Raw genomic sequence first — 18,917 nt, forward strand, 5'->3', positions numbered from 1 at the left:
AGATGAACAAAACAAATTATATAAACCGGACTTGGTATTTGTTAAAAGAGGATCAGGCTCTTGTTGTATATACATCACAGTAAGATATGAGAGTAAATCAAAAAGAAGATTATCAATGGGCATTTCAGACTAACAGTGCCTGTAGGAGTTAAATGAGGCATTTTAGTCCAACAAGATTATTACTTTTAGTGTTTCTATTATACAATTTAAAGGGGGAGTATTTTAAAGAAACACTTTTAACAATGAAATCCGGTAGATTTTATGTGAGATAATTAGAAGATATGAGGCCACATGCCCATAGAAGTAGCCAGTAACAACAGAATATATACTATTTTAAAAATAAGCCAGAAAGCAAAATCTTTTTGCTTTCTTAATGAAAATCTGAAATCACTGTACACCATTCTTTGTAAACCGATAGTACGGCAGATACTAGAGAAGGAACCACTTTTATAAACGTATTGTCCCCCCTTGTTAATGGGACTTTTTGATGAATTCTACTAGTTTAGTTCTTAGTGTCTCAGGCAAAGAAACTCACTAATTCCCTTAATTGACTATTCCATAATCTAATAAATCACTACATACTCCAAATGAAGGCATCATGAGAAGAATCTTCATTGAAGTGAGCAAAATACTCCCCTAGGTTTTTCACCTCATAGAGAGGAAATTATAGGAAATGACTAGTGATTTTCTTCTTGAATTTTTGTTACAAAAGCAAATTTATTTTAGTTAAATACTTTTTATTGAAGTATTTTTATTTTAATTAAAAACCTTTTATTATAATTTCTGTTGATTCCACTTGATGCCACCTACACTTACAGGACCCCCAAGAGCCTTGAATAAAGGGCAGGATATAGTTTTGCTACACAGGAGTAAATCAGGGAATGAATTATGTTATGAGAGTCATAATGCAAGCCCTTGTGTAACTTTACTCCATGGGGCAATTGTGTTGTGCCAACCTGACTTACTTTGGGACTGGCACGATTTAGCTCTTGCAGTGCCTCTCCTCCCCGTGTCCCCTCAGCAGGGAGGGAGCAGCAGTTCTGCGGCGGTGCTCTTCTTTCAGGTATAGCTGAGCATTTGAGGTACCCTGAAGAAGAGGTTGGGGGCCTTGGAATTAAACCCTGGGGATTACTATCGCACTTCTTTTGCAGGAAAGCATAAAAAAATCAGTGAGACATGGACGTTTGCAAGTGCTAGGCAAGACTTTTTCTACTGTATTTTCTTCTGTAGCAAGATCTCTGCAGGTCATACACTTGGCTTAAGTGTTGCTTCTGATGTCTCTGATGCGATTCACAACTCAGCCATATGATGACCAACATCTCCGTTTTTTCCTTCCTCATTTTCTTGACAGAAACAGAGTGTATTTCAGCCTTTTACACACCCTTGTTCTTTAAGATTAAGTCTTGCTGGGATTTAAACCTGGCCTAATTTGCAACAATGCTTATACTACTGCTATGCTATCAACTTTTGGGGTTGCTATTCATACCCCTTTTGGGGTCATTTTCATTTGCCTTCTGATTTTTTTTAGCGCTTTGAATTTGTATTTTCAAGATCTTCTCCATACTTCTGACAAGAAGATTTTGTTGTAACTTTAGGAAAATATTGAGGTTGAAATATTTATAGATGACCTCAAATGCAAGAAGAATTTTTTAAATTATTGAGTAGAATGAGCTGCTTTAAAAATACCTGGCAATGTTGGCGATATGGATTTCCATAAAGTCATTAATGTTTTTTAACCTGATTACCGGCATTTTTGGCATGCAATAAATTGTTCACAGTCAGTTACAGACTGATCTCCTCGTTCTCTCTTTCCCCCCTTCCCACTGCTGCACTTGACTAGTCTTTAGTGATAGGAAGGAAATGGCCTCAAGTTGCATGAGGGGAGGTTTAGATTGGATATGAGGAAAAATTTCTTCACCAAAAGAGTGGTCAAGCACGGGAACAGGCTGCCCAGAGAGGTGGTGGAGTCAGTATCCCTGGAGGTGTTCAAAAAACATGTAGACATCGCACTCCGGGACATGGTTTAGTAGGCATGGTGGTGATGGGTTGACGGTTGGACTTGATGATCTTAGAGGTCTTTTCCAACCTTAATGATTCTATGATTCTAAAAATTAATGTCGATAATCTACATGATCTTTTGACTGTCACAGCAGATTCCCATGAATGTCTTGCTGACAACCTTGGTAGAGGTTGTAAATGGAGAGGGGCTGTAGTGGGCCCCGTGGCAGGGGAGTGCTGCGGGGGCACCGCACTGCCTCAGACCACAAAATGCCGCCCAGGTGGCCTTGATTCGTGTCCCCGTGGGCCGGGAGCCCCCCACCCCGCTACTCCCTGCCCTCGGGCCCCGTGGGCAGCAGCAGGAGGGCACATCCCGCCTCCGGGGGCTGCGCCTCGCGGGGAGAAGCCGGTGGGGAGCAGAGGCGCTTACCTGGCTCCCCGTCCCCTTCCCGGGGCTGCACGCCCCCTGCGACCCCCACCGCTCCCCCGGCGCCGGGGCCGGTCCCGCCGTGCAGCCGCCAAGGGAGCGGGAGGGCGCGGCGGCAGCGGGAGCGGCAGGTGCGGGGCTTCCCCCCTCCACCCGCCGCGCCGGTCCCCGTGGGCCCGGGCGGGGGCGCGCGGCCGCGGATGCATGCGCTGGCGGGGCGCCAGCGGCATCGGCGCGGGTTGCATCAGACGAGGCGGTCCTCCGCGGCCGCGGTGCCGGCTCGGTCTTCGCCGGGTGGCCGAGGGAGCCGGGGGCCCGGCGGCGCTCCGCAAGATGCTGCGGACAGCACCCCGGCTGCTGCGGACGATCTGCACGACGGCCGCGGTGAGTAGCGTGGGGCGGGCAGCAGGGGACGTGGTGTCCCCCCGCCGTGCTGTGCCGTGCCGGGGGCGAGCGGCGGGGGCCGCTCCTCGGCGTGCCGCACCGGTCGGAGGGCAGTCAGGGGCTGAGCAAAGCGGGGGAGGTGGCGGGAGGGGGCATCAGGAGTAATGCGTATTGTCTCTGCCGGGGTTTTAGTGAAGAGCGTACAGGCACGGGAAGGTCAGGAGGGTTGGGGAGAGGGCTTGGTTTGGGTGCAGAAGCAGCATCTTGCCCGGCTAAGTCTGCGAGCGGGATCGCAGCCATCATCTGGGCGCTGCATCTTGCAGGGATGTGCCTGGAAGCTGCAGGGAACGGGCACCAGTGATGCTGCGATAATCTCCAGTAATGGTGTGTCGAGAACAATGTGAGCGTGGCTGTTCGCTGCCTCCCTCACGCTGGATTTGCCCTGTGAGAAGCTCTTCTCGGGAAGAGCCACGTCCGTTCCCGGTGCTGGAGAGAAGCCCTACGCTTTGGCCTAGGAGGAGTTGTTTAGTTTGTGACCTTCCTAGCTCTGGGCTGGTGGGTTGCTCAGGGTTGAAGTTGACGGCCTAAATTCCTCTGCACCCCATGGTTTAGTTTTTTACAGCTCTGCACATTTGTTCCAACCTATTCTTTATGTCCTGTTAAATATATAGACTGCAGAACTCCTGCAAGTAACTGCTCCCGACAGCCTTGCCCAATCCAAATTGTCCAGATGTGTAGGTTTGGCAAGCTGAATGCGGCTGGGAGAAGATTTTTTTCTTTCCTAAAGACTGTTCTTTGTTTTATGTTTCACTGCTTGGTTTAGCGTAAGAACAGCAGTTCTACTAAGGTATCTACACGGAAGGGGTTAGAATAAAGAGATTTAACACAAACTTTTTGGAAATGCAGTCAGCAGTGCCAAAAAAATGAGAATGAATGACTGATGAGAACACATTGCCCATAGATGTGTAGATGGGAAGGGAGGCTCTACGATGGGTTTCTCTTTGGAGGCACTGGAATTTAGCACGTGTAGGGGAACCCTCAATAGAAATAAAGTTGCAGTACTGCTTTTCAAAGGAGGCAGAATTCTACATTAATTTAAAAAAAAACATGTTACACATTAAACTATTTACTAGCCTCACTGAATTCTTATACAGAATAAATAAAATATTGTAATCCTTTTGATAGTAAGCTTCATAACGAGAGTAGCAGTTACTAAATGTTAACCTTCAAGAAATTTGATTAGAAGATTATAACCAATTGAATGTTAGACACACATACAAAAGAGGCAATAACAGAAAATTATTTTTATCTATGAAATAAATATTCTCCTACGGATAGATTTTGTAATATTAGACTCTTCTGAGCGAAGAAAATGTAGCTCTTCGACTTGTCTTCCATTTTTAGGAACGAGAACTTGACGAGATAGATAGTTTCCAGCATTTGTTAGGCTGCTTCTCTATGCAGTACTTAATTCTATTTATTAGTTTTATTTTTGGTTAGGTAGTTTGGAGGAAAAAAATAGCCAGAATGGAAGCAAACATTAAAATACTGTGTATCTTTCAATGAGCCATTGTAAAATAAATTCCTGTACTGTATCAACAGATGATATAACCTGAATTTTTAAATAGGGAAGTTAAACGTAAAGCTGCCCTTTCATATTGAGGCAGTGAAAAAAGTGGACTTTCAGACAAGTTGAGCATTTAACATAAGACTACTTGTACAGTAGTTCTCAGGTTTATGCTCCTTACCTTGATCTTATTTCCTCCATCCAAATTGGGAGCACTTGAGTCAGTGAAACAGAATTAATATTAATCTGTGTTATAATATAAGCAACATAGAAGGTTAAAGAAGAAATTAAAAGTTCAGACAATGAAAACAACAGAATTACAGTAGAGTGAGCACCAACTTCTAAATTCTTATCTTTTTGGTAGCAGTGTCATAACAACTACATTATCCTATGATTACTAAAGTAATAAAAGAAAGGCCAGATCTCTCTAAGCCACCTGAGCTGCTTTACTTGCCATAACTAGGAACTGGGTAATCTTACAGAAGTATAGCAAAAAATCCACTCTGATACTACGTGACCATTAACCTTCCCATGCATCTATTAATGACAGTTCTATGTCTATAGTCAGCCAGGCAACTGCAAAAGAAATCTAATATAGCCTCTTAACATCACTGACAGAAACAATACAAAGTTTAATCTTTGTATGTGTTAGTGATAATGATCCAGGATCCACCTAGCATGTTTTGCAACCACAAGGTTGTTTTACTATTTTTTAATGAGCTTCCTTTCTACAGCTTCTTGATGAACACTAGTGATGGTATGCTGGCCAAAGTGTGCCATTTCTATAAGAAAAAACACCAAACTGTTTTTCATTTCTGTGCAATCTCGCAGAATTTTCCATTTTAATTGGTCGTAATGTCCACATTAAATTCTTCTAAAAGGATTTCCCACTTTCACAGGTCTAACTCATTTTATGTAAAAAAGCTGGAGGAGAATTTCCAAAATATGATACATAGTGGCTATAAGATCTCGTGCAGTTGCTCAACTGCCATTTTTCAAATAAGACAAAAAAGGATTGAAGTTGTGGTCTGATCATGCAAGCCCTTCCACATATGTATTTCTTTTCTTCTTTTCTTACTCAGTAGAAATCCTGTGCACGGCTGACTTGTGGGTTTGGCTCCTGCTTTCTGCTGGTGACAGTGTATGGGTTAATGCTCTACAAGCAAATTGCCACGTCTAAGCCAGATGTTAATAAAAATCACAATGCAGTATACCTGTACCATTCATTGGAGAAGTAACACAAGAATCACTGGTCATAGCACAATTACCAGATCCATCTTGCAATTGAAATCAGTCTCTGTGTGAGTAACTTTCTGTAAGTGTGAGCAGAGCTGATTTGCTGCCAGGCTAATCTTTTTGTGCACTACAATGAAGAAATGGGGCTTAGCCAGTCTGCAATCTTCTCAATTTTGCCAGGTTTATTTTTTTGCTCATTTTGAGTCTTTGTTCTCTGTTTACTTCTCATCATTAAACAAATTAAGCACATGCAGCTTTACTGAAACTATGTTGAGTTACAGCAACTCATGGTTTGGAACTGAAAGTGGTATGCAGTTCTATGTAATATGAGAGTCGGATTTATTGACAGGGAAACATGAACTAGAAGTTAAGTTTAGGAATAGAGGATTCATATGTTATTAACGCTTTGTGAATAAGTGGAGAAAAAGTAGCTCTTAAAATGGTAATAAATTTGGACTGGAAATTACAAGGTTGGCCAAGTATCAGAAAAGCAACTGAGTACAGCAGTGAGTAAAAGTACTTTAAAATGCAGGTCGGATAAATTTGCAAAAGCAGTCATATGACATGATTGCTTGTGATGGCAGGGGACTAGATTTGTTAGCTAAGGAGATCCCTTCCACTCTTGTGTTCTTACTGAGAGATATTAACAAAAGGATGAAAGTAGAATAAGTAACTCTCATCTGGATTATCTTTGTTTCTTCAATGTACTGGTTGGGCTACCACAGTAAATTATCACTGTACAGAAATCAGAGGATTTCATACCATGCCAAACTTGTTCAGTGATCCAGCAGGTTAGTGTTTCTCCAGCTTGCCTGCCATAGTTAAAATAATTAAGTGATTAGGAAAATCTGATAGTTCCTTTTTATAATGCAGCAACATTTCTGCTGTAAAAGCAAAGGTATCCATGATAAACCATTGTTAATGAGATCTACCTGCACCCACTGGGCCTTGCTAGACAAAGATTGCCAGGGCAAGTTGTGCTCATTGTAATGCAGAATAAGGCCTTGTCTTTATTAAGAACAAAATAGTGGTCGTATTTTAGGCATTACTGCCAACAGTGCAGCGTTGGTTAGGAATATTATCATCACCAGCCTCATAGACTTTTTTACCAGCCAACTACAACGATCTGATTTTGCAAGAGCCTGAGTTGTGTCCACCTTTGCATCTTACTACTTGTTACTACTGCAGTTGCACTAGTGCTGACTAATGGTGTAATACAGGGACAGTTTTACTACACAGTTTCATTCAGAGGGAAAATATTGTCTGTGGACAGATAGTTATTTCTTATTGTTTTATATAAAAAATAAAAAGCACACTTCAGTATTCGTCTAATGGAACCTAGCATTTCATAAGTCCCTTTTCTGAGGCTAGCTGCACCACTAAAATGTAATTTGAAAACAGCAGAATACATCTGTAATATTTCACGTGTGAAATGAATTGGAATGAAATGGATTGTGGTTTTGAGTAACCAGTTTTTCAGGACATTTCTGTTTGTCATTGAATTTGTCATATGCCACCATAAGAAAGGGAAAAGAGGAGGGAGGAGAAAAACACAAGTGGCAACATACAGAACAAATGCCAGTGGTTAAGATATGCAACCAGTGCTTTGATTCCTCATTCTGAGCTTATGGCATCTGGTGGGTCATTCGAAAAAAATGGAAGTCAAAGTCCAGTGTGAAAGATGAAGTTAAGAATAAAAGTAGGGAGTGTGGATTTACTTTCAACCTTTCATTCAGTCCTCCTAACAGGAGGGATCTTTAATGGTTTGAGTCTAGGAATAGTTTCTACTAGATTCAGCTTTGGGGAAGGTAAGTTTTCTGTTTATTCTGTCTGGACCTTTCCTTCATAACCAGGTCTGGTAGTCCATTTGTTTTTTGAAGACTTCCAGTTTTCCCTTTCCAGAAGCTGATGAAAAATGCAAAGGCATTGCTTATAGGGGCAGTTCCACCCTTCTGCCAGTGCCTGCATACTCATTCCTGCTCCCCCGCTGGACCTGCGTTAGGACTTGTGACAGTGCAATGAACTAGATTAGTGAATAGACCCAGTTAAGAATAAGCTGCATTTTGTCAGGTCAGTGCCTCCCTACCTCAGTACCCTAACCAAGTTCTTGCAGCTACAGGAATACCAGCTCTGGGATAAACGAGGCATTAGAGGTGAGGGTCTGGAGGTAGGGTGGGAGAGGAGCACAAATGTCCCTTAAATCTAAAGGGACTCTGAAGGAATCAGTAGTTTTCTCAGGGTGCAAGCACTCGAATAACGTAGCAGTACATTCTAACTATCCTAAAAATAAATGTTGTGGCAGTTATTGGTACCTACTCAGTCTGGAGAAGCTTAAAAGCATGTGTCCAGTGTACTGGGATGCAAACAGAAGACAGTGGAAGTCAAACAAAGGAACCTTGTGGTGTTTCCTTGTAGGAAGATCAAATGGATGATGATTAACTTGACAGGAGCAATGCAAGCTTGTCTTCTTTAGCCTGTACATATTAACCACAAATAATATGCCACCATTTAATTACAGGGATTTAGAGGGCATGTTCCAGGTTCCTAAGTTATGCCTAGAAAAAGTGTTTTACGTGTCCATTCCAAAAAATGTATTTTCACTTATTATTGTATTAGTTCTGACTATAAAGAGAATCATGCAGCCTGTCACACCTCTTGTAACAAGCAGTGGGGTCTGTCTAATGAAAATACTGGGAAAGCAATATAAACATCAGTGACAGTATCAGATGATACTTTTATGTTAAGTGTGTACTCTCTGAATTGTACATTGCCTGTCATTACTCACAAAAAAAATTATTATTCCTTCGAAGATGATTGGGGTAAAAAGACTATTCCATTTTAAAGTGAAATTAACATTGATCAAGAAGGAGCAAGAGAGAAATGTAAGCAAAATCATCTTTTCTTTGCATCCTGGAACATGACTTGTTTTAATTCTTTTTACCAGGCTTATCAACAGAAGCTAAAGCTAGCCCTTATAGGTCAAAGTATTTTTGGACAAGAAGTTTATAACAAGCTGAGAAAAGAGGGCCATAAAGTTGTAGGAGTATTCACGGTGCCTGACAAGAATGGACAAGCTGATCCTTTGGGTAAGTGTAACCTTAATCCAAATGTTAAAATTATGGGCATACAGAACAAACTTGCCTTTTCGTGAGAAGGTGATATCTATATGGGAATGATTTGCATATATTGCCTTTATTACACTCGATTCAGCACAAGAACTATGCTTTAATAAACACAAATCCCAGAACTGGTTTAACCTTGTTAGTTAGTATTTAAATGTTGTTTCTAACCATACAAGGCCATACATTATTATATTAAAAAAATAAATAAATTAATCTGTGTACCTTATTTGAATGTACATCCTAGAGGTAATAATCTTGAACTAGATCTCTATCTTAAAGCAAATAGCTGCTGAGCCTGTACTCAAGCACAAACGTCTGTCACCTGTTTCACTGTGCTGTCTGGGACACTCAAGGCGTGAAGCCAAGACAATTTATCCCTGGCTTTCTGCCCTTTCTGACAAGCTTGCATGCATCAGTGTACCTGCAGACCCTATTTCTCTTCCACCTGAACTATGGAAAACCCATTGAAAAGGGTAGAGGAGGCTTTGCTCTCCCTTTTCCCATTGCCAAGATGCATAAGGATTTTCTAGACTTCCTAAAGAAAGAGTTGCTGTCTGACAGGTATTCAGAATTGTACTCATACAGCAGAACTCAATGTGACAAAGCAGCTACTTTGGAATCATCTGAATTGTAATTATGTTTTTTTAGTGGCAGAAAAATAGCAAGTTAATATGATTAGCAAATAGAAGTGCCAGAATGGGATATACCTTTATGGATAATCAGAAATTAAAATTACATTCCATAAGCTGTCTTAAGTCTTTTTTTCTTTTTTTTTTTTTTTTGGTCAGGTCCTGACATGTTTTTACAGAACTCTTAAGAGGGATGAATCAAACATAAATTTTGCTTACCTGGGCTATGCACTCCCAAAGTAGCCTATAGTTCTCAAGTTTATTATATTCTGTAACTCTATCTCATTAAAAGATTTAATCACACTTTGGAAGAATTAGAGGAGGCAACTATTAGTTTAGAAAAAGACAGTTCGACTATCCAGCTCTGGAAGCATACCGTAACATTTGGTTACATTATATATCCTTGTACAGTTGTTACACTAGGAGTTGTAACTAAGCAAATCTTCCACTGATTTCAATCATATATTTATTTTAACTAAACCATAGAATTAGTTTATTGCTGTCTAGTGAAAAAAAAATTAGTAGATACTTTGTTGCTTTTTACTTCCAGTTGACTCAAACAGCTTAAATCTCAAATGAAATTTGCTAATGTTTCTGTATCCTCAGACAGCTGCAATTTTTATTTCTAAAAGCAATTGCCGTACACACTAACGTCTATGGAATGCTATTTAAGTAAGTATTTACTTAAGACCTAGGTTAATATGCTAAAGATACTTCATGTCAAACTTAGGATCCAATTTCAGAAGTGAAAAAAAGAAAGTACAAAAATGTGGTTAGAAATATAAATTAAATTAGGCGAATTTTCCATACCTCTTCTTGTTTTCCCTATTACACATATAACTCAACAGATGTAGAGTTTGACTCTCTGTGATGAGTTATTAAGCAGTTGTGCAATAGAATTTATCAAACATCTAAAAATTCTCTCTGCAATTAGTGCAGTTTTTTCTCACCTTTGAGCCTATTTTTGGGCGTAGCCTATTTTTGAGCTGTGTGTCTCACAGATAAATGGAAGCATATCCAGAAGGCATCAGTAAAAAGAATTTTGAAGAAATTATTGAAGGCCTCTAGCATCTGTAATTATTTGCGCCACATGGCAAAATGCTGCTGACTTGAGTGAATCTTAGTTGTACATAGTCATATTCACATACAAATTGCTGATGTGGAAAATTAACTTCTGCTAAAACAAACCTGTTGCAGTCAAAAGTAATGACCGGACAGGAAATGAAGTGTGACTGTTAAACAGTCGATAGCATTCATCATTCTTTTCTGCTTTCACTGGTACTTATTAGCCAAGTCATAAGAGTGAACTTAAAGTTCAGAATGACATAAGCTGTAGGAATGAGAATCAAAGACAGAATTAATAAAATATATCGTAGCACAAAGGTTTTTAAACAACATACAAAACAGTACAAAGGGCACTCTGTAATCATACACCTGATGATCTACTTGAGTTGCCATGCAATATGTTTCTGATTTCAAGTTTGAATTTTTAACACAAAATGTGAATTTAAAAAGAAAATTGTTTTTGCCCCTCAGCACTGGCAGCGGAGAAGGACGGCACTCCTGTTTTTAAGTTCCCCAGATGGAGAGCTAAAGGCAAACCTATCCAGGAGGTAGTTGCAGCCTACAAATCAGTTGGAGCAGAGCTAAATGTCCTTCCGTTCTGTACACAGTTCATCCCTATGGATGTTATTGAGTGCCCAAAACATGGTTCAATTATTTACCATCCATCCATCCTACCACGCCACCGAGGAGCTTCTGCAATCAACTGGTGAGTTTTATTCATCAAAACTATACGTATGTCATGTTAGGATGTTGGTCTATACCCATTACTCATGTAAATGCTAGCACAGTTCTGTTTACTTTGCAATTGCCCTGAAGGAACTTCTCTGAAGCAGCTGAGTATTTGGTTCATGAACTGCACTTCATACCTAAGATTCATTATGCTTTCCAATGCAAGTGCAGCTGTTCTGGGAAGATCAGTGATATGATCCATACATTCATATAATTTACTCACACAGGCAAATCAACAATCTGTAGTTTTCACAGGCAGGACACTGCCCTCCTAGCTTGTCGCCTACAAACAGATCCTAGATCACTGTCACGACAGGGCCTGAGGCAGAGCCTAAGATTTCACAGAAGGGAAATAAAGGGAAGGGAAGGGGGAAGGGGGAAGGGGGAAGGGAATCCACAAGAATAAAACCTTATCTTACTGTCTTCCTAAGCAATGCATGGCTAGATTCAAAATGTTATTGTGAAAGAACTACACTGCAATAATGACCACAGTAGACTCAGATCTAGCATTCTTGTGACAGCAGAAATGCCATTATCACTGCGTTTAAATTCAGTAAGAAATTGTCTAAATGTAAAGAAAGAATTTTAAAAGAATCTTACAGGCAGTATGATAATTATCTAAAGACACAATGTTGTAGGGTCAATGTAAAGGCATATTTTGTTGGGTTTTTTTAAATCCTTAATGGAGAAAATGCTAAGCGGAAGTACTTAAACAGAGGAGTAAAGGGGACTATTAGAGACATAAGGAAATCCTTCAAAAATTGGCAGTTGTGTCCAAGTGAGTAAAATAAAAAAAAAGAGCATAAACTCTGGCAAATTAGATGTAAAATGAGAGTAAAACAGTCCAGAAAAGAAGTAAAGAACCAGCTTTTAACAGCATAAAATTGAATAATAACCATTTTCTCAAATGCATTCAAGGTAGGAGATAGATAGGGTGATATAGGTGTTCGATATAAAAAAGGTGTTTATCAAAGAGAACACCATAGTAGGAAATCTGTATTGGAATTCAGGATGGGGGAGCTTAAGATGTTACTACCATACAGCCCTTCTTTCTGTAGAATAAGTCAGACCAATTCTCTTGAGCTGAACTGTGGATAGAAGAGATTTTAGATAAACTGATGAATGAGTAAGAATCTATTCTCAGGACCAGGGGACTTTCAAGCAAAGGTTTTACAGGTTACTGTTCCTTCAGATTGTGTGGGTGCAGGAGACTGGAAAACAGCAAGAGCAATACCAGTTTTAAATGGGCTCGGAGGAAAAGCCAGGAAACTATAGACCAATCACTCTGATTTCAATCTGTAATAAAGAATACAGTTTTTACACAAATGGGTAAATGTGATAATGTGAAAGTGAGATTAAGAAAATCAGTGGTCAAATTCAAAGTTTAAAAAATATAAGATAATGTACATAAGGGGAAAAAACTTAACTATATGTAAGCAGCAACAAGATTTAGTTTGTTGTTGTTACTCAGAAAAGAGACTGTGGGAAGATCTTAAATACTGTCTGCATCTCAGTTAGGACATGAAGGAGCTAGAAATGCTTCAGAAAAGGCTAAGAAAGATGGTCAAATGTATAGAACAGTTTCCACATGATGGGAGAGAAATCTAGGAGTCTTCAGACTGGAAAAGAAGTTATTCAGAAGGAAATATACCAGCAGTATATTAAGCCATGAAAGACATGGGAAGGTGAATAAGGAATGATTGGTCATTCTTAATCAAAAGTTAGGGGGCAGTCAGCAAAGAGATCAGGTAGTAAGATTTGACTAAAAAAGGAGGTACTTTTACTCCATGCAGTCCGTTACTAAACTGTGGAACTGCACATCTAGAGAACTCTAGAAGGGTGTTTTCGTAGAGGAAAAGTTCATCAAGATATATTGCACAGGAAGGCATAGATACCAGCTCTCTTTCAGGGAGTTTCTGAGGTGAAGGTTTCCAGAAATGAGAATGTATCCCAATGGTGTATCACCGAGTCTTGCCCTATTTTGCATGTTCCTTCTGTAAGCACCTGCTCCTGCCCTTCTCAGGTAAAGGCTGTTGTCCTAAGACCTTTAAACTAAGCTAAGATTCAGCCTTGATTTGGCCTTGGCTGACCATTCTCATGTTTCACCCTCACACCTCTTGCATGCAACTTCTTTCATCTGTTGTGGCTACAGCCCTGGTGCTGATCAGACCCTTCCCCCCCACAGTATGACTGAGAAAGCCTGTGGGAATTAGGCATGGCTAAAGGGGCACCAGGCACAAACAAGGATGTTGGGCCTCTGAGGGTTCCTTGCTTCATCCTTTACAGCCTCTTCCAGCTGCTGCCACTTTCTAATCAGCTGTCTGTGGAAGGAGCTGGTGGGCAGAGGAGGGGGCACGCAGTAGTTCTCATCCTGTCACCTATTCAGCAACAGGGACATTTGCCCATGGTACCTTCTTCTCCAGCCATGCAGAGGACATGCATTTCTCACCGGGGTGCTCTTTTTGGCATTTGCACATAATATAAAACAGAAGAGGTGCTGCTTAAATGTGGGAAAGATACGATATGGGCTAGCCAAGCTTTCACTTCTGTGAACCTGCCAACTTCCCCAGTTGTCTTTAGAATTTGTCCCTTCTTCTGCACAAATGTGTGCTTTACTCCTTTTAATGTAGTTTTCAGTGCTTACAATTGACAGTGATTCTTCACGTGTATAAGCCAGATCTCCGACGATCCTGTTACAACATGGACTGCCAAGGGAATACTTACATGTGGTATACCTTACAGAAAATGGCATTGGTGTTTGCATGCAGAGAAATGGTTAAAAGCCTGTAGGAAAGATGTGTATCTCTCCATTTCTGGCTGCTCCCTTAAACACACTTCTGTTTGATTATACATCATTCTGAGGCACTTACAGCTCCAAAGGAGAACTGGAAATCTAAGTGGCTGAAGTTCCCTTCAGATTCAGAGGCAGATCCTGAGTTGATACAGATCGACATAGGCCTATTGTAAGCAGTGCTATGTTCATTCACAGCAGCTGAGAATCTGGCTGGATGTAAATTCCCTTAATAACTTTTCCTTAAACAGTTGCATAGCCATCATTTTCCACTCTGAGTTTAGCTCTTTTTCAGCAGTGGGACAACTGTACTGCCCTTACTGACCTACAGATAAGTTGTGAGGCTTAGCTAGTTACAGTAAACTATGAATTATTCAGATAATATGCAGTGTAGATGCTGCCATCTTTCAAATTACATCATAACTATTGCACACCTTTTGCTCTGTGTGTCTTACCACTAATAATACTTTAAAAATAATTATCACAATGAACTGTTTAATAGACACCCTGGATTCAGTTGCAGCATTTCTGATGTCACTTTGTGGAAACCACACATCAGCAGTATCAAACCTGGGTTTCTGACTATGAAATGAGCAGTGAAACTAGTATGAAAGATGGTTAGGATTTTCTCTTCTATCTACCTAAAGCAAATTAATGTGTAACAGATGGGTTGATATCCCTGACTACTTTCATACTGTCTGTATTTACTGTAAGGTTGGGTTTTTTTTTTTTTTTATGTCCAGGACTTTAATTCAAGGAGATAAGAAAGCAGGATTTACTATTTTTTGGGCTGATGATGGTTTGGACACTGGACCAATACTTCTGCAGCGAGAATGTGATGTTGGCCAAAATGATACTGTGGATGACCTATATAACCGGTTTCTCTTCCCAGAAGGAATAAAGGCTATGGTATGTGTAGCTGTACTAAATATCAGCATTTTAAGAGGAAAAGAAAAGCATCTGCTGGAGTTTGAAAGTAAAGGAAATATAGACAAGATGCATACATTTGGAAAGACAGAGCTTGTGGTGCTCAGCCGAATCCTAGACTTCAGTGGAGCTGTACTGCTTCACGACAGCTGAGGAGGTGACCTCGGAATATTTGTTGCTGACAGCAGGCAGAGCATATCTTGTTTCCACAGAAGGCAAGAAGTCATATTTGTCTGGAACGTAGCTCTTTCCACAGATTTCTTGAGTGTTTTTACAAGGTGAAATTTTTTACTGGCTCAGAGAGAATAAAAATTTAGGGATGAGGTTGAAAAAAAAAGTGGGATGATGTTTTAAATTCAGAGCCCTGGTGGATTAGCTTTGGCTACTGTATGCTTGTCCTTTTTTGTTTTATTTTAAAATGAAGAAAAGAAAATGCATAAAAAATACTCCGCAAGGATAGTTAGAGAAATTTTTTCTCTCTCCACTTAAATGCAGAGAAATAGCTTTTTGCAGAAAGGAAAAAGGAGAGAGTTGAGTGTAGTCATACAGAGCCACATTCTGGTCTTGCAGAATTTAGGTAGCTGCTCTATGTTTGGTGACTAGGTACTCCCATCAAATTTCTGAGGCTATTTCTTTGTCAAAGAGGTTTAAGCATATATATATGTTAATCAGTGCAGCATTGGTCCCCTAGATTTTAGAAATCCTAGGTTTTAAAAAGAAACCAGTTTCCATTGTGGCAGAAAGTCTTTTGCTGTCATTCACAAGTATGACTGAGGGAAAAAAGTGAACCAAGCTAACATTAAATCTGTTTTTTTTTCACTTAGGTGGAAGCTGTAGATCTAATTGCTGATGGTAAGGCCCCTCGTATACCTCAGCCTGAAGAAGGGGCAACATATGAAGGGATCCAGAAAAAGGAAAACGCAGAGGTAGTGTTAAATAACACTGTGCATATCACTAGAAAAGTTGTTATTAACTCAGATTACAATAGCAGCGATATCAAGTTAACATGAATTTTAACGCAGTTGTTTCCCCACCTTTTATTCCTAGGATAACTCCACGGATGCATGTAACAGGAGTGTTAAGTTCCTACTTCCTTTCAGCAGTTGCATATATTTAGAAACTTGATGTCCTACTTGGGATCATCTACACACAGCTAGATGGCAGCTGCACCTTCAATGGATTCTTAATGTGTTACCATACTTTTAGATACAGCATTGAATGGAGATAGATCTCCTTGTTTACCAACAGGCGATACTAAATTCTCTACCAGAAATACATTTGATGTTAGAAAAAGCAAGGGTTGGCACCTTTCCAGTTGGCACCAGGAAAAAAAATAGGTCACGTAAACAAACAACAGAGAAAAAAAAAAATATTTAAACACCCATATAAGAACTACATTATGTAAACGCCTCCACTGCGTTAGCTGGATCTTCTTTGTGGTTGGGAAGGCCACCATAAAATGATAGTGAATGCTACCTGTAATACCTTATTTTCCTTTTCTAGACCCATGCAAAAGTTAAAAAAGAAAAAGTAAAAATTATTCCAACAATTTCAGTCACTTGTCCATGGTAAATATAGTCTTTTCCACCTGAAATGTCGCAGGTGATGCTTTTTATCATATTTCAATTCCTGACTTACCTTAGAAACAAATAGTTTTGCATAGGATATTTTTATTCATCCCTTTAATGTAAAATATAAGGAGCTTCCCTGGAGTGAACTAGCTGAATGTCCTTGCTGTAAAACTATTCTCATCGGCTTATAACTTGCTTCTAAATATTCTTTGTGCTTAAACTAAGAATGATGCTGGGTACCTGAACTTTGTTATTTAATAGCTATTCTGGTATTTTCTTTAATTCATTTTGTACATGTACTCACAATACTGAAAAGATAAAGGAATTTATTTTTACTGGTGTTGCATATTAAATATACATGACATTCTTAACAAAACATTATTTCCTTTTTCCTAAAAGTCTTGCAGGAATTGCAATTTGTAATAGGGATTCCATTTGTGAAACAATTTATAAAGGGTTAGTAAATTATTAGAAAGTATTTTAATGAAAGCTTGTAGATTTTTTAAAGAACTTAGGATCTATTTATTGCTAATAAATAGATCACTTTCAGCAAAAGGTGATACCCCAGGCATATACTTATTTATATTTATACTGTGTTTATTAAATTTGTTAATCATAATATTAATTATTTCAGAATGAATACCTAGTAGCAAGAGTTATATTTTCATTATATTAGTGTGAGAAGGAGAATCTATGAAAAGATATAGACTGTACAGAACACAGAAGTGCTAAGAGCATCCCATTTGATAGGTCTTTGATGATTAGCCACCCGGAGATCACTGATCTTCCTTTTAGACCAGACCCTTTCTATGTTCTTAAATAAACGAATGGTTGAGAGAGAAGGAGGGAGAATTTGTAATACTTATATAGGAAAACATTACCAACTTGATTTATAACTAAACAGAGAAGAATTAGCTGGCATGTCTTGATTTCCTAGATCTCCTGGGACCAACCTGCATCAGCTTTGCACAACTGGATTCGAGGGCATGATAAAGTGCCTGGAGCATGGGCAACAATAGATGGCCAGGTATGCTCTGAAAACCAGAAGAATATTTGTCTTTTCTTTACACTCTTTTTGACCTTTTTATTATAAAACTGAAGGTGCCTCCATACAAGTGAATACAAGTGAGAGTTACATTGTAGTAGCTCTCATTTGGTGACTATATGTTTTGTATATATCTAGAACAGGCACCTAAAGAAATGTACAGAACACAGTAAAGTTGTTTTTTTTTAAAATGATAGATCCATTTAATTCAAAGAAAGATAAGAGTAATATCTGGAAAAAAACAATTGGGCGTGGTACAAAGCAATAAGTAGGAAGGGTAGATCCAGACTGTGCCAGTCATTTTGGGAAGCAGGCATGCATTACAGTATAATGCAACCTATGCTGTACAGTAGGCAACATCACAGTATTAAGAGCAAAATGAAACACTGTGAGCTACTGAAATAACAAAGAAAGTTTTATTTTAAAGAGATTTGAGCCTAGATCATTTGCAGAAATAAATATATCTCATTTTATCCAAAACCAACTACTTCCTTTCAAGGTATTAATTACTATTATTAAGTACTATACATTTGATCCACATTGTACTTGCATAAAATATTTTTAAAATCACATTATCTTTCCTGGCTGTGATGTCCAGATTTTCTTACTTCACTATTAGCCGTCTGCTAGTAGGCTGCTCCAAAAAGCTTGATTCTGCCCTAGTGTTCAGGAACTGTTGCTGATTAGAGAGCCCAAAAAGAACAGAAGAGCCCAAGAGAGAGGCAGTGTTCAGCATTGCCAGCCTGGGTGCAGAGCAGGACTCCCCACCAGTCACAGTCAGGCTTCTGCTGGTCTCTCACTTTGGGCACGCACTGACAAAAGGTGCCTCCCTTCTGCACTGGTTCCAGCAGGCACGTTGTTACGGCTAAGCACCTTTGCAGGGTTAGGCAGCTTGCAAAGTTTTACAAGACCTGGGCTGTAAAGACACAGAAATAATGTTGTAACATGTTTTCCATGTGTAGGTACTTATATTTTATTTAATATTAAAGCTTCAAACAATATAATTTCATTGTTAGAATTTTAAAGCATGTTTAGAATCTGTGCACTTTTAATTCCATTTATTTTTAGGTGGTTACTTTTTATGGGTCATCATTACTTGATGCTTCAGTGCCTGCTGGACAAGAGCTGGCAATAAAAGGTGCATCAAGACCTGGACTTATAACCAAGAATGGTCTAGTCGTTTTTGGTAGCGATGGGAAGATGGTAAGTGTTCACCCTGGCAAACATGAGCATGGATGGGATAACTGTAGCAAGAAGTGGAAATAATGTGGAATTGTCAGGCTATACAAACCCAGCTGCTAATGACAGTCATCTAATTTGCCTGAAGTTTATCAATCCTCTACCATCCTATAGAGAAGACATTCATGTTTTGCTTTTCACACAATTCATATTCATTTCCAATATGGATTAAAATGTACTAACACTA

General features: G+C 39.5%; 1 protein-coding gene across 2 annotated transcripts in view; it reads left to right on the plus strand.

Moving 5' to 3' along the window:
- Window positions 1-2,673: 2,673 nt before the first annotated feature.
- Window positions 2,674-18,917, plus strand: part of ALDH1L2 (aldehyde dehydrogenase 1 family member L2) — a 34,287-nt gene continuing 18,043 nt past the window's right edge. The window contains exons 1-7 of one of the 2 annotated variants that reach the window (XM_054846511.1): window positions 2,674-2,809; window positions 8,557-8,698; window positions 11,037-11,134; window positions 14,692-14,857; window positions 15,700-15,801; window positions 17,384-17,473; window positions 18,560-18,694. In XM_054846511.1, coding sequence (XP_054702486.1) covers window positions 8,678-8,698; window positions 11,037-11,134; window positions 14,692-14,857; window positions 15,700-15,801; window positions 17,384-17,473; window positions 18,560-18,694 — 612 coding nt within the window. In that variant the 5' untranslated portion in view covers window positions 2,674-2,809; window positions 8,557-8,677. Of the gene's footprint in view, window positions 2,810-8,556; window positions 8,699-10,899; window positions 11,135-14,691; window positions 14,858-15,699; window positions 15,802-17,383; window positions 17,474-18,559; window positions 18,695-18,917 lie in introns of both variants that reach the window. The other variant, XM_054846501.1, reaches the window with a different exon arrangement.

Source organism: Grus americana, chromosome 1 (genome assembly GCF_028858705.1).
Source record: "Grus americana isolate bGruAme1 chromosome 1, bGruAme1.mat, whole genome shotgun sequence".
NCBI classification, from domain to species: domain Eukaryota; kingdom Metazoa; phylum Chordata; class Aves; order Gruiformes; family Gruidae; genus Grus; species Grus americana.